This window comes from Poecilia reticulata, linkage group LG14 (genome assembly GCF_000633615.1).
Source record: "Poecilia reticulata strain Guanapo linkage group LG14, Guppy_female_1.0+MT, whole genome shotgun sequence".
Classification (NCBI taxonomy): Eukaryota; Metazoa; Chordata; class Actinopteri; order Cyprinodontiformes; family Poeciliidae; genus Poecilia; species Poecilia reticulata.
This window is the reverse complement of record NC_024344.1, coordinates 16216649-16230249: the sequence shown is the minus strand read 5'-3', so window position 1 is coordinate 16230249 and position 13601 is coordinate 16216649. Positions and strand designations below refer to the sequence as shown.

General features: G+C 40.9%; 1 protein-coding gene across 3 annotated transcripts in view; it reads right to left on the bottom strand.

The window, feature by feature from the left end:
- The window catches only part of adora2b (adenosine A2b receptor), a 24534-nt gene extending 11219 nt beyond the window's left edge, over positions 1-13315 (bottom strand). Inside the window, exons 1-2 of one of the 3 annotated variants that reach the window (XM_008428060.2) lie at positions 12730-13315; positions 12147-12655 (exon numbers count right to left, since the gene is read on the bottom strand). In XM_008428060.2, coding sequence (XP_008426282.1) covers positions 12147-12466 — 320 coding nt within the window. In that variant the 5' untranslated portion in view covers positions 12467-12655; positions 12730-13315. The remainder of the gene's footprint in view (positions 1-12146; positions 12656-12729) is intronic. The other 2 variants (XM_008428061.2, XM_008428062.2) reach the window with 2 other exon arrangements.
- Positions 13316-13601: the final 286 nt, after the last annotated feature.

Sequence of the window (13601 nt, the reverse complement as noted above, 5' to 3'; positions counted from 1 at the left end):
CCCGGATCTCGACCCTAGCCTGTTCTCTGACGCCGCTCACGCCCACTCCCTCGGACTCTGCTATCTTCCACCTCGTGTATGACCTCGGCCCGGCTGACCAAGAACTGGATCTGGACTCTATTCCTCTGATCCCCGGTTGTGAGTACGCAGCCCTGCATCTGCGCTTCTCCCCCCGCCCCCACGCACTATCTTCCAGCTAGTGCTTCAGCTAAGTTATCCTGTGTGCCGCCCTTGGCTGTCTCCAATAAAGATCTGTGGTTTTCTGCTCACTCCTGTCTCGTGGCTGATTTCGGGTCCTCCTAGTGTGCATTACACTTTATGATACTTTATTATTTACTTTACATTACATTTGGAGTTCCTAATTGTACTTCCTGAACCATTTGAAAGTTTAGATTTTTGTCCAAAGTAGTCAATCTGTTGCTTTTGTCAGTTTCTTTGTTATTTATCTTACATTGGCCGCTATACTTCTAATTGCACTGTTTTTTTTTATTAGATGTTTGACCAAGCTTGTGAAGCTATTGTTGTATTTAAGTTCTATATTGGTGCAGAGTTACCTAATGAATTTATAATCCAGTGCATTTATGTCTGCGCTTAAAAAAATTAATGTTTTAAGTCAATACTACACGGTTTTTCTGTATCGGATCGGTATTGGTCGATACTAAACCTCAGATTTCTGTATCGTTATTGGAAATTTAAAAAAAGTGGATTGTGCATCTCAGGTATAAGTGAAATTGTCTCCCAGTGGATTTAGTACTTTTTTAATCAATATTAAGGAATTGTTGACTTATAACAAGCTCTTAAATCTTGCAAAAAAGTGAGTTTAAGTTAGTTTTGTTTTATTTTGAGTGTACCAAGATATTTGCACTAGAAACTAGGAAATAAAAATAGATTTGGGTTTTTTGCAGTTTTCTCCCACTTTACAATTAAATCTTACTTTTGGTCTGTCACATACAATCTCAATAAAATACATTGAGCTTTTCTGTGTATAACATGGAAAAGTTCACAGCCTTTTACAAGGCTTTGTTTCGTAATTCCTCAGGCAGCACTTCCTGGATTCGGTCTCCACATTAACTGGATGGAACAATAGCATAATATGATGATAAATGAACAATCGTTTTATGCTGCGGTGATGGAAATGTGGATTTAATCTGGGCTTCGTGACAGAAAATTACTGCTCCTGTTTTACAGGGAATTTGATTGTAAAACAAAAGTCAGGTTACCATAACAGCAGAAATTATTTTTAATCATTATCCCGTTCTGCCCCTGCCTTTTTATAATTCTGATCGCTACGAGTTTATGAGCCCTGGCTCTGTCCTGTGACCCCTGCTGGGGGCCCAGCGGGACGCTCCAGGGGGCATGAATAATAAAAACACGCTACCCAAAGCGGCCCAGCAGAGGAAACCCAGGAGTTCATCATGACCTGCGCTCTTCCTTCATTACCCACAACATCCTGCTGTTGGTCTCCGTCGCCCGCTCCGTCTTTCTTTTAATCACTGAGTACAACGGCGAGTGTGGGATCAGTTTCCCAGAGGGCCCATCTCCTGAACACCGCTCCCCACTCTCCGTGGAGACAGCGAGCAAACCAGCGGCTGAACGGATTAGTCCTGGCATGACGACAGCCCGCCGGCATCTATCTTTGTTCTGCTTTCTTCTCCAAACTCCGCTTCCTCAGCCCCCAGGGGCCACCGACCTCTGCCACGCCACACACAAACATGGCCTGATCACTCCCAACATCCACTTTAAAGTCCAGCTGCGTCCACAGCAAAAGCCCCACAAACTGTCCAACAGATGACAGCAAAGTGTTTGTCACTGACCTGGACAACCTCTCAATCATATCAACTCCCTTCAGATTGTTTCTACAAACTGACTGGTGAGAAGAAAACTGGTGCAAAGTTCCTGCAGGAGACAAAGTCTCTGCTGTAAATCTGTCCACAGATCTTCACTGAGTCTTCTGATTAAATACTATAACCACGGCCTGAGTAATAAACCAACCACGAGCTTCCCAACTCCCAGTGATGCTCTAAAGACTACAACAGCAATAATGTAGCACAGTATATTACTAAAACTTAGTTTATCTGTTTTAAAGACCTTTAATGAGATATTGAGAACCTAAAAGAGTCCAGAGATTTCTCCAGCTGCGTAGCGTAGCTGCATTAAAGAAGCCAGCTAACTAGCATTGTTAAACAAAGTAAGCTAATCAGCTAGCTTCTTTTGATGTTAACCTTTTGCTAGCTTTCAAATTCGACAAATAACTGTAATTTCCAGACAGAGCCATGTTGTGGAGAAAATACGTCTGGCAATAGGCTTTTAAAAAGTACTAAATTTACCAAGTGCTTTAAGTCTGTGTATAAAAATCAAAATAAGTAGCATAACATTAAGATGCCTACTAATCAATATGTTCTGTTGTTTGAACAGCAGAGGGAATAACCTCAATTTTCCATGTGTATAAGCAGTCTGTGTAACTAAAGGTATACTAACCTTTGAACAACGATTCAGAGGTTAATAAAGTAAAAGTTTTTATAAGCAGCCATAAGATTTGCTTCTCTTAAAGGTGTTTTAAGACAGTAGTAGTGAACTCGGTTGGCCCGTCTTAGCTTTAGTTTCCGGGATCAACTAATCTGGATTCAGTCTCCATGTGTAGTTATTTAAAATAGGCAACATAGTAACTGTTTATGATCTTTTCACATCATTCCCGATTGAGTCCCGACTGAAAACGCATTCAATTTGAGAGAGTCACTCATTCGCTACCTGAGCAGAACTAAACCTTGTGGTCTACAAGGCAGACTTTAAGCAGACACATCAGGCACAGCTTGAGATAAAATCCTCTCAGCAGCAGCTCGTCAATTAAAGGGAACAAAGCAGCGTTTAACAAACAGAGAGAAACAAATGGTTGATCATGGTTATCGCTGCTCAGAAACACAGATCAGTTGCAGGAGGCAACGTTAAATAGATCTGCTCTGTTAAGTTTCTAAAGCAGCAGAGAAATGCAGTGATAAATGAAACTGATTACATCACGCTCTCTCAATAGTGAAGCAGGTTTTAGGTTTTCTATGACTTTGAACGGAGGATTAATTTCGAGGCTTTCCTGAAGCTGAAGGAATTTCCCCTCATTGGTGAAAATGTCATCGCTGATGGGGGTCGACCTCATCATGCCAGGCTCAAGTCACTTCCAGACTCGATTTCTCTGCTGACTGATTTATTGCCTTTTAGATTCTTTCACCACAGTGATTCAAATTTTTTTGCAATTTTACATGAAATTGACAGAAGTTTAACATCTGCGATAAGATGAAACACACCAAGAATTTAGCTCTGCTTAAGATGCAATCTTAATCAAAGACACATTATCTAGTTAAAACAACAAAAGTCTCTAAATATTGACAGATTAGCATATTTTCTTTTGTAGTTTAGTTGAAAGTATCCTAAATGCATATTTTGTAATTTAGACTAGTGTCTTAGTTTATTTAAAAGTTTATTACATCACTAGTAGTTTTTTTCCTTCTCAAAATTAATCCTAGTCAATATTTATCTACTTATTAAATAGACAAAATTTGAATATTTAATAGGATGTTGTGGAAGTATTCATGCTCCACCTTTGTGTACTTTACAACCACACACTTCAGTGTATCTTATTGCCGTTTTACGTAATAAATTAACACAACGTAGAAAAAGATTGTGAAGCTGAAGCTCAATAATACTTGCCAAAATTTTGTCATTGGTTTCCTGGCAGCCAGAATTAACTCCCTCCAGATGTCACCTGATGCGTAAACTGAGTCGACTTGTTTAACGTCTCGGTTTAAATCCAGATATTTTCTGAACTGAACAAGCAGCTTCGTTAAGACCAGAGCAGGCAGGTCAGGGTTAGGACAGAGTACGATCTCACTGCGCACCGTTTATTCAGCCGTATAAATAACGGAAAGTTTGGCTGCAGAGACAAAACCATCAAGGTAAGCAGAGGATAAATCAGAGGCTTTAAAGATCTGCAGAGGTCAGAATAAAGCGGATAAAGATCTGCAGTTGTTCACTGAAGCAATTCGACCCAAGAAGGGCTAAATACAAATGTTTGCCACACTTTTCAGATTTATTGTGAAAACAATAGAAAACCAGGTGCTATTCCAACCTCATGAGGAGAAAAAGACATTACCAATGCTTTTAGTGTCTAATTCAATGGAAAATATTGCAGGAATAAAAGGAAAAACTGTTAAAAACTTGCATTTGTTGTTGAGTCTAAATTTTAAAATATTAGCTGTTTCTTTTTAATTAATAGCCAAAGTTATGAAAATCCAAAAAGCCCGTTATGGCTCCAGAGCTGCAGGCTGTAAACTCCTCTACCATTCCTCCTTTCTGGCCTCCAGCACATAGAATCCACTCAATATAGGTTAAAGTTTACATTTATAAAACATCAAATCAATGCTGAGCTTCAGTTACAGCACGGCTAAAACTCCCACAGGCTGTCGTCAACCTGGCTTCAGATGTGACAAGCGGGTGGATTCCCTTCCATCTGACTCACATCGCCCCTTTTTTCACACAGTTTTCACTTTGTTGACAACACTAGCTGTCTCCTAAACGGAAATCTAGTTCAAAGCTGAAGTGAGAAGGCAAGCTTTCATCTTACGATAAGCAACACTGACATTCATGTCATAACAAAATGGCTAATCATGTAAAAGACTACTGTTTTTTTTTTTATTTTATTAAAATGTTATGTTATTCCTTCATCAAAAACCTATCTGGAGTGTTGCCTTGACTCTTTCATTCTGTCAGACTGCCCCAGGGCAGCTGTGGCTACTATCCAGTAGCTTGCCACCATCAGCTTGTGAACGTGTGAGTGAATGTGTGAATGGCTGAATGTCGTGTGAAGAGCTTTGGGATCCTCTGAATCTCCCGTGGCAACCACTCAGTCGTGAAACAGCGTCACCTTTGAGATGCAGTTCCTCCTTTGAGCTGCCGTCCTCCCAAACTAAACTCCTTCAGACTAGCTAGCATCAATTAGCAAACACTGGTGGAACTGCATCTGCTGAACTCACTATAGGAGCCACTAATCAGAGCAACACTGGTAAAAACGTTAAAGGGTTAACCGAGGAACGATGTTGTGATGACTTTCTGAAGGTGGAGTTTCAAAAAGAGGAGGACTTGCTTAACTCTTTCATGCATGAATTATGGTCCTTTGTGTCAGGATTTTTTTCCAATTTTTTATTTTCTTAAGACATAATTTATTTATTTATTTTTTTAGGTGATCAATTGTAATTTTCTCCAAATACAAAGTTGTTATTTGAAAAATACATCAGTAGTATTGTTCTTTAGGCGTTATCTGATGTCAATATTTTTTTTACCTGCCAGAGTTGTCTACAGCAGAAGGAGGGACCGGGTCGGTGTGCTTTTTTTGTCTGTCAGCCATATTGGATTTAACCAAAATAATTTCTTTCATTTACAGCTGATGGCCAGCAGTTGATAGTGTATTTTATGATGCAATAAGTGTCCAATTCAGTGATCTGTGTGCATTTATAACATAAAAATCCGCAAGAAGCACAAGAACATGGCTTTTAGACAGCTGTCCACATTAGTGACCACTATGCATGAAAGGGTTAAAGAGACAAAGGCCCAATTTCAAGATGCTAAATTACAGTCAAATTTCTTTCAAGTTATATTTAATATATATAGAGCATCTTTAAAACAACCGAAGGCAACAGTGGCTTGATTGTGTTACAAAATGGCACTAAGAGCCTGGGAAACACTAACAAAATCACGGTGAGATGAACAGCAAAGATATATAATCGTAAGAAAACCAAGAAAACCACAATCACACCCACTCCTCTGCAACAACACAGAGCCACACACTCTGCAAGGCTTTTCATCTCACTGCAGCTCATTGCTTTATGTCACAGCTGAGCCTTAGAGATGCAGCACTCATCGACTCACGGCTCATTCTGCGTCCCGAAGCTGCACCTTTTCCCATCGTTGTCCGTGTGACGAACCCACAAATATGGATCGGGTGTTTTGAAGTCCAGTCACCAGCAGAGTTTCACCTCGTTCTTCAACTCCAAATCCGCTTCATCGCCTTACGAAGCCGCGACGCAGACACCTTCATCTCCGCAAAGCACGACCCAGTGACACTGTGTTTGTCTGAGTCGGACACCTGGGGCAGAGCGAGGTGTCATTTTCTCTGACTGGGGTCCGCAGATGAGGGTACAGATAATTCTTAGGAGTTGTCTGGTGTGTCTGAGTTGATCTCAGAAAGCAGCCAGAGGGCCTGTTTCTGAGAAGTAAGAACAACAGGACTGGAGTTGGGCTGGGGGAAGCGCTGAGTGCGTGTTGTGGCTCGGCTATCTTGAAGCATCTGGCCTCTCTGCTCCATAAAAGCTTCTATCTGGGACAGAGTCATGGCGTTTCCAGGCCTGCAAACTGACCAGACTCGCACACCAACGCCTCTGGACGTGTCATTTGAGCTCAACATACGCACTGATCTTATTTTCTGCATATAGAGTCTGCAGCTGTGTGGGTAGCATAACCCACACAGGTACCCGTGAAAAAAAAAAAGTGTTTCCTCCTTACAGATTTCTTTTGTTTCTGTTTTTCGTGGCAGAGCTGTCAAGCGTTTGCAACAGCTAACAATAAGTCTTTTCCGCCATGTTGGAGGAGTTCTGGCTTGCTGTTTTAATTCAGCCGTGTTGGAGAGTTTTGTTTAAAGCTGCGGTGTGTAACATTAATAACATGTTAACAGATAATCTGCGGGGGAGGGGGGAATAAAAAATTGAGATCCTCTAACCCCTAACCCTCTCGCTGTGGCTCTATCGGCAGAAATCTGCAGAAATACACAGCTTGGTCAAGAACAAACAATCAGGGGGGGCGCTGTGGTGGCACAGGGCCGAAGCACAGCCCACATATGGAGGCATTATTCCTAGAAGAGGATGACACAGGTTCGATTCCCAGCATGGTGACCTTTGCCCCCTCTCTCATTACCTACGTTCCTGTCTGGCCACTCTCAAATAAAGGTCACTAGAGCCAATAAAGCCTTAAAAAAAACGAAAGCTATAGAAAAAAACAATCAGACCCAGCCAGCACAGACCGAGCCAGCAGCGCGTACACACGTGTGACTGACAGCGCTGAAACTCTCCTCCTGCCTCTGGTTGGTTGTTTTTGTTTGGGAGCAGAGCATTTCTGCAGATGGTGATAACAGCACTGGGAGGAAGTTGATTTTTTTCACAGATCATCTGTCTCATACTGTCAGGACGTAGTGAGAGTTTTAACAAATATGCAAAAAAAACAAACAAAAAAAACATATTCTTGTAAAAGCTGCATACTGCAGCTGTCAGTTCACTCCACAACATTTTCAGGTCAGATTGTAAGAACATTTTAACATCAGCTTATGTCACTTTGATTCTTAACACCTTGCATAGAAACCCTACAGTTCAGAGTCAAAGAAAGCAGGAAAAGCTAAGTTCACATCACGGTATCTGTAACAAAAGTTCCAGATTGCTGTTGTGTGATCTGTAACTGCTTTTATGTTTTGACAGAGATAGCTGCGGTGGAGACAGACGCATGGAAGCGTATTACCATGAACAAGCATGAACAAGTTCAGAATGTGCAAAAGTCTCCAGGTTTTTTCCTTCGTGTTGCTCTGCTAAACCGGAGAGATCCCTACGTGGCATTGCTGTTCCATCTGTCTTTTGTTTATTTATTTTTTTTATATTTGGCAGTGATGTGTTGGTAGTTTTTATTTTAGCTCTTTCAGTCACGTTGTCAGAAAAGCTAGACTTCTTTGGCATCAAAACCAAAACAAAAAGGTTGATCGTGATTGAACAGGTGGGTTGGTATATTTCTAATAAGCTGCTTTGGATATATTTTTCCCTAACAAATGAAATCATAATTTTAAAACAAGTTTTTGTTCATTTTCGATATAAAAATTTGAAGTGTTGAAACGACTAATCGGATTAATCACGATTAACCTATTATTGAAACAATCGTCAACTTTAATAATCGATTAATTGTTAACTGGGATATACAGAAAAAAATGCCATTTGGTGAAAAAAAAACATATTCAGAGCAAGTAGTTTAGTCAAAACTGTACAGAAATATTTTACATTTAATATAAAAACACCTTTGACTGTAAATATGTTTTGGCCAAAACTCCTCGAGAAAAATTGCTTTAGCTGCACCCGGTTCAGGAATGCAACGTTATTGCATTTTAGGCAATAAAAAGTTCATTTCCTTATTTAAAAATGTATTTTTAATATTGTTTAAAAATACTTAAGTGGTTTAATTGTCAGAATAGTCGACAGGTTAATCGATTACTAAAACAACCATTAGAAAAATAGTTTGATTAAAAACAAAAACTCGTAGAGACTCCTCAGTGCCCACAAAGCAAAACTTTTCAGAATGAGAACTTTTCTGCAGGATTCTTTGAGTGTTTTTATGCTCTCAAAGTAACAACAGTCACTCCCCCACCCACACTTACTTTTGTGTGGGGGGGAAGTGACAGGTTTGGCTCTGTGGGTCAAAAATAGATGTACAAACGGGGGACTTTACAAGCCGCTCGCTTGTAAAGTCCAGCTTCTAAACTCGGGATGAAAGGCAACTTTCATCGCGAGTTTGTGTCAGACTGTCCTCTCTTGCCGGGGTTTTTGAGCCTAATGGAAATGACAGAGGATCCGACGCGGCACGAACAGCCCGACAGCTCGCCGACACGGCCCAAAAACAACACCACCTGCAGACAGACGCTTCCCATCTGATCACAAAGCTGCTGCTCCTCAATTCATGGAAATATCAAGCAGCACCACGCTGTCCCTGCTGGCAGCTCGATCTGTCCGTTTCAGTTTTCACGAGGACACACACACACACACACACACACACACACACACACACACACACACACACACACACACACACACANNNCACACACACACACACACACACACACACACACACACACACAGTACCGCTCACTGGCCTCTGCCATCAGCTCTGACACTCAGTGGCAAGTATCGATCCAGAGGCTTCGCCTTTTGTCTCTAATCACTCAACCCTGTTTTATGTTTTATTTTTTTACAAGTTAGATAAGTGCAAAAAATATATATCAGTAAATTCAGTCTTTTTTTTTTTAAATAAATAAATAAATTGGACACTTATTAGTTTTAAATATTGATAAATATTGTTCTTCTATCATTATTCTATTAGAATAAAACATATTTACTGATAATTTTGTTCAGTCACAGAGAACTGACTCAAAAAAGCATCTGATGGAACATTTATCAAAGCAGATTTAATTCATGAGTCCAAAAGCATTAAGATGAATTCACGTCTAAATTACTGCTTAGGGGGGGGGGAACTTTTGTTTGCGATCACTTTCTAAGAGTCTGTGTTTTTATTGTTCTTTCTTTGTGTCCGACAACAGAACACACAGATGAAGCAGCCGGGCGTCGGTGGGGAGCAGAGAAGCATGGATATCAGCGGTGAATGGTTTTGGTCTCTGAGCCCTCGGGCGGCGCAGCGTTGGAAACAGATTAGCGGAAAACACAGGATGAGCTCAGGATGAGCTCAGGAATCGCGCTGAGTGAAGTCACTGCTGTGTCCTAAAGTTAAATCTCCACTCAAGAGCTCCTTTATATGCTGCAACTTCTACAGAAAATCACATGAGTGTGGGATAAAGTTAAACCAACGTGTTTTTTAACACACCTTTACAGTAATCAGTGACTAAAAGCTAAAAACTAAAAATAATAATACCACCTACTGAAATCCAAGGATGTTTATATTTCATGTTCATTTCAGAAGTGTGAAATTTAAAAGAAGCACTTATGTTTGACCAACGTTTAGCTGTGCAGGTGCTGCACTAACACTGATATCCGATTTTCTTTTGTGGTTTGCTCACTTCAGTTTGACTGACAAACACATTCAGCTGAACCTGGGTTTTAATTTAGCAATCAAAGGAGTTGCAAGATGCATAAAAGCAGGTTTCCTGTGCGCTTTATCTGGATTTTCTCGAATAGATCTAAAAATATCGATGCATTCAACTCATCTGTCAACGCTAGTCAAGGCGAAAATTGGCAAATTTCGATTACCGTCAACTACAATAATTGATGCTCCACTGTACGTTTGGCATTTAATTCACTCACAGAATATGTATTAAGTTGCTGAGTTCAAATGCTAAATGTTTCCATGTCAAACCTTTACCAGCCATCGAAACACGTGATGTAAAATAAGTTGGCAAAATTTCAAAAATCGATGATTATTACTCAGATGCCAACCTGTCGGATTTCTGTTGCTTTACCATCAAATGTAAATCAAATATGTAAGGAAGTAAGATGACTTTATGCATCCTGGCACCTGATGAATTTCAAAGGACTGGCTGGATAAACCCAGAGTGTAATAATGTGATTATCATTACAAGTTTATGAGGCAATAAGCTTCATGGGTCCCTGATCTGATTCTGATCTGTACGTCTTTCTGAAGACAATAAAAAGCATTCATCTCATATGACGCTGGTGTGAGTGGAGGTCTGCATGCTTCTGCTTCCCCTGCATTATTAGCATATATGATTAAACAGCCGAGTGGCTCTCAGCTGAACCTGCAACCCGGCAGATAAATGACCATCATGACGCGATTAATTAGAGCACCGCTTGATGGGATTCAGACTGCATCTCATTTCCCTCAACCTTAAAGGAGAAATGGGAGTTTGGTTTGTTTCTGAGGAGTAAATAAAGATTCATAGGGCATGGCTGCCTTCCAGCCGCAAACTTGTAAATGAAGAAGCAGAAGGTTTCACGTCGGTAAGTGAAATCAACTCCATCAATGTCTACTTTGAAATGTCCCAGCATGTCAGCTCTAATCATTGTCAATTAGTGGTGATCAGATTAAATATCAATTTTGAAAAAAGTGATACGACGTAACTTTCATTTCTTCTCAACGAGTGGCAGGAACAAAATCATTTTAAAAAAGGACTAAAGTTTTTCATGTTTTATCGATACAGACCCAACGATCAGGCTTCTGATCCGGATGATTCATGTCGTTTGTTTGGTTTTTTTTTTATGACGTCTGGCATGTGGAGTCTGGCTTCCACCAATCTCATTTCTGGTTTATTTTTATTTTTTATCATTCTTAAGACTTAAATAGAAAGGAAATATGCTGCCCACTCTTTGCCAGCAGCATTACAAGTTATTACAAGATCACCACCATTTATACACCAAACACTCCTCGGATCATTAAACTCAAAGTGCACCGGGCGAAAATCCTTTTACAAACACACCAGATCTTTGTGTTTGTAAAATATTGGACTCCAGTTATGGATCAAAGTTAAAAATGATCAGGCTAATTAATTGGTGCATCTCTAATTATGCAATATATTAGTTTAATACAAGCTGACATATTTTATCATACATGTTATCACTATACATTAAACCTGTTGTTTTATAAACCATGTAAAATGTAAAAACTCTTTAAATACTTTAAAGTAAATCACATTTGTTTGCAAATGTTCCACATTAAGAAAGCATAAAAATGCCATCCGCCTCTGTAACAGTTTACAGGATATTATTCGTCACCTTATTATCATCTCATTATGATGTATCAGTAGTGCTCCGGTCTGACTCATATTTTAACCACTATTGGTATTCAGTGGCTAAAAGATAATGGAGGGGAAGTAGGTTGTGGTTTTATCCTGCAAACAACCAGGGTACGCAAAGACGTTTGGACTAAATTTAGAGAAAGAGAAAGAGAAAGAGAGGGGGGGAAAGACTTAAATTTTTTCACTCATAAATACAAACCAAACCCTTCCTGATAAAATAAAACGACGGTTTTATAAAACTGGATTTACTTTTAAGAATCTCTGCTTGGTGTAAAGTAAAATCATTTTTAGAACCTGAGAGTTTGAAGTAAAGAGATGACATAATCTATTAAAAGCAACCCTTAAATTAAGCAAACAACATCTGCTTCATCCACTAGCTTCAATGTTATGCCATGTTTTATTAAAATCCCCAAATAACCCTTCATTAGATACCAGAAAGAAATGAAGAGAAAACTAGCTCCAGCTCAAAGCGCAGATCATTTTTATTCCGAGCTGTTATGTTGTCCCCCCCCCCCCTCATACGATGACGCCCAGGGCAGAGAGCCATAATACCATCTCTGGGAGTACACCCGCCAGTCACAAAGCGCGGACTCACCTCAGTGGGATCTTCACCGCCAGATATCTGTCAATCGCGATGGCCAGCAGGCTGAAGATGGAGCTCTGAGTGAGTACCAAGACGAAACAGGCGAGGAAGAGGCAGCCGTAAAAGTTCAGGCACAAGCCGACGCTGATAATTATGGCGAAGGGGATGGCGAGGCAGCCGACCAGGATGTCAGCCACAGCCAGAGACACCAGAAAGTAGAAGGTGGCGTTCTTCAGCGTGCTGTTGATCGCCACAGCCCAGCACACCAGCACGTTGCCGCATATGGAGAGGACAGCGATCACTGCTTCGATCGCGATGTACGGTGCATTCATCTCAGCAGAGTGCGTCCTGAAATCTGCAGGTGGGTTACATCAGTGACGGTCATCCGCGACGCCTCTAGTCCCAGAGAAGCCAACAAGTCTGTGTGCTGTAATCCAGGAATACTCCACAAGTGGCTGCAGGAGGTGCCATCTGCTGCGAAGTGAGGAGGGCACTTTTAGACGAGATGTGGTTTGTGCAAACTTGACAAAAAGAAAAAGAACAACAAAAAAACTTCAACATCCGTCTGTTTCATCTGTTTATCTGTGTGACTTACCTTAACGAGCTCACGCATCGCTTCTGGGTGTCCTCACACATGCACAGGAGCAGAGGAGCGTCCGAGCGGCATCTGTACGCTCGTGGTGTTGGTAACAGTGTGTCACACAACTTCCCTCAGACAGCGGTTTTCATGCAGAGGAGGAAACGCGAGATGGCGAGGAGGGAGGGGGGGGGGGGTCACTTTCACACAGGAGCCACGCCCCGACCACACACGCAGTTAAAAAGTACTTTAAAAAATAAGAGGCGAAATCCCAGGAGAGCACCGGTGCCACACTGTGCGTAACTACGAGTCGGTTAAAGTTGCATTCGGTTTCCACGTGGATTCCCCCGATACGAAATCGCTGATCTGTGCGCGCGAGAGAGAGAACACCTACGCGACCTGAAGTCAACACCGCTGGCTTCCATCAAGCGAGAGGAGTTCAACTCCAAACTAATGGGTAGCACTTTATTTGGAGGGACTGACGGGACACTGGGATGAGCATGAAGGAGTCTTTATGAATGTTTACGTCATGAAGTCTGATTCCGTAAATAATGACACTTTAATGGACTTCTAATGCACACTGTAAAAAAAAAAACAAAAAAAAAACGGGTAAATGTACTGTAGAAATTTGAAGGAATTTTTCCGTTTTTAGTTTTACAGGTATTTGTACTGTATTTTCAATTTTACGCATTGCATCATGGGAACAAGAACCTCCACAAAGCGCGAAAACTGGTCAGACGACATTTCAAGCTCGCTAGCCGGACCCTGGAACATATTTCTTTTGGTCTTCGGTTGGATTAAGAGTTGGAGTTACTATTCTGCCACCTCCCTGATAAAGTAAAATAAATAAAAACATTCTTTCCTGTGAATAATGTTTTGAAATATTTGTA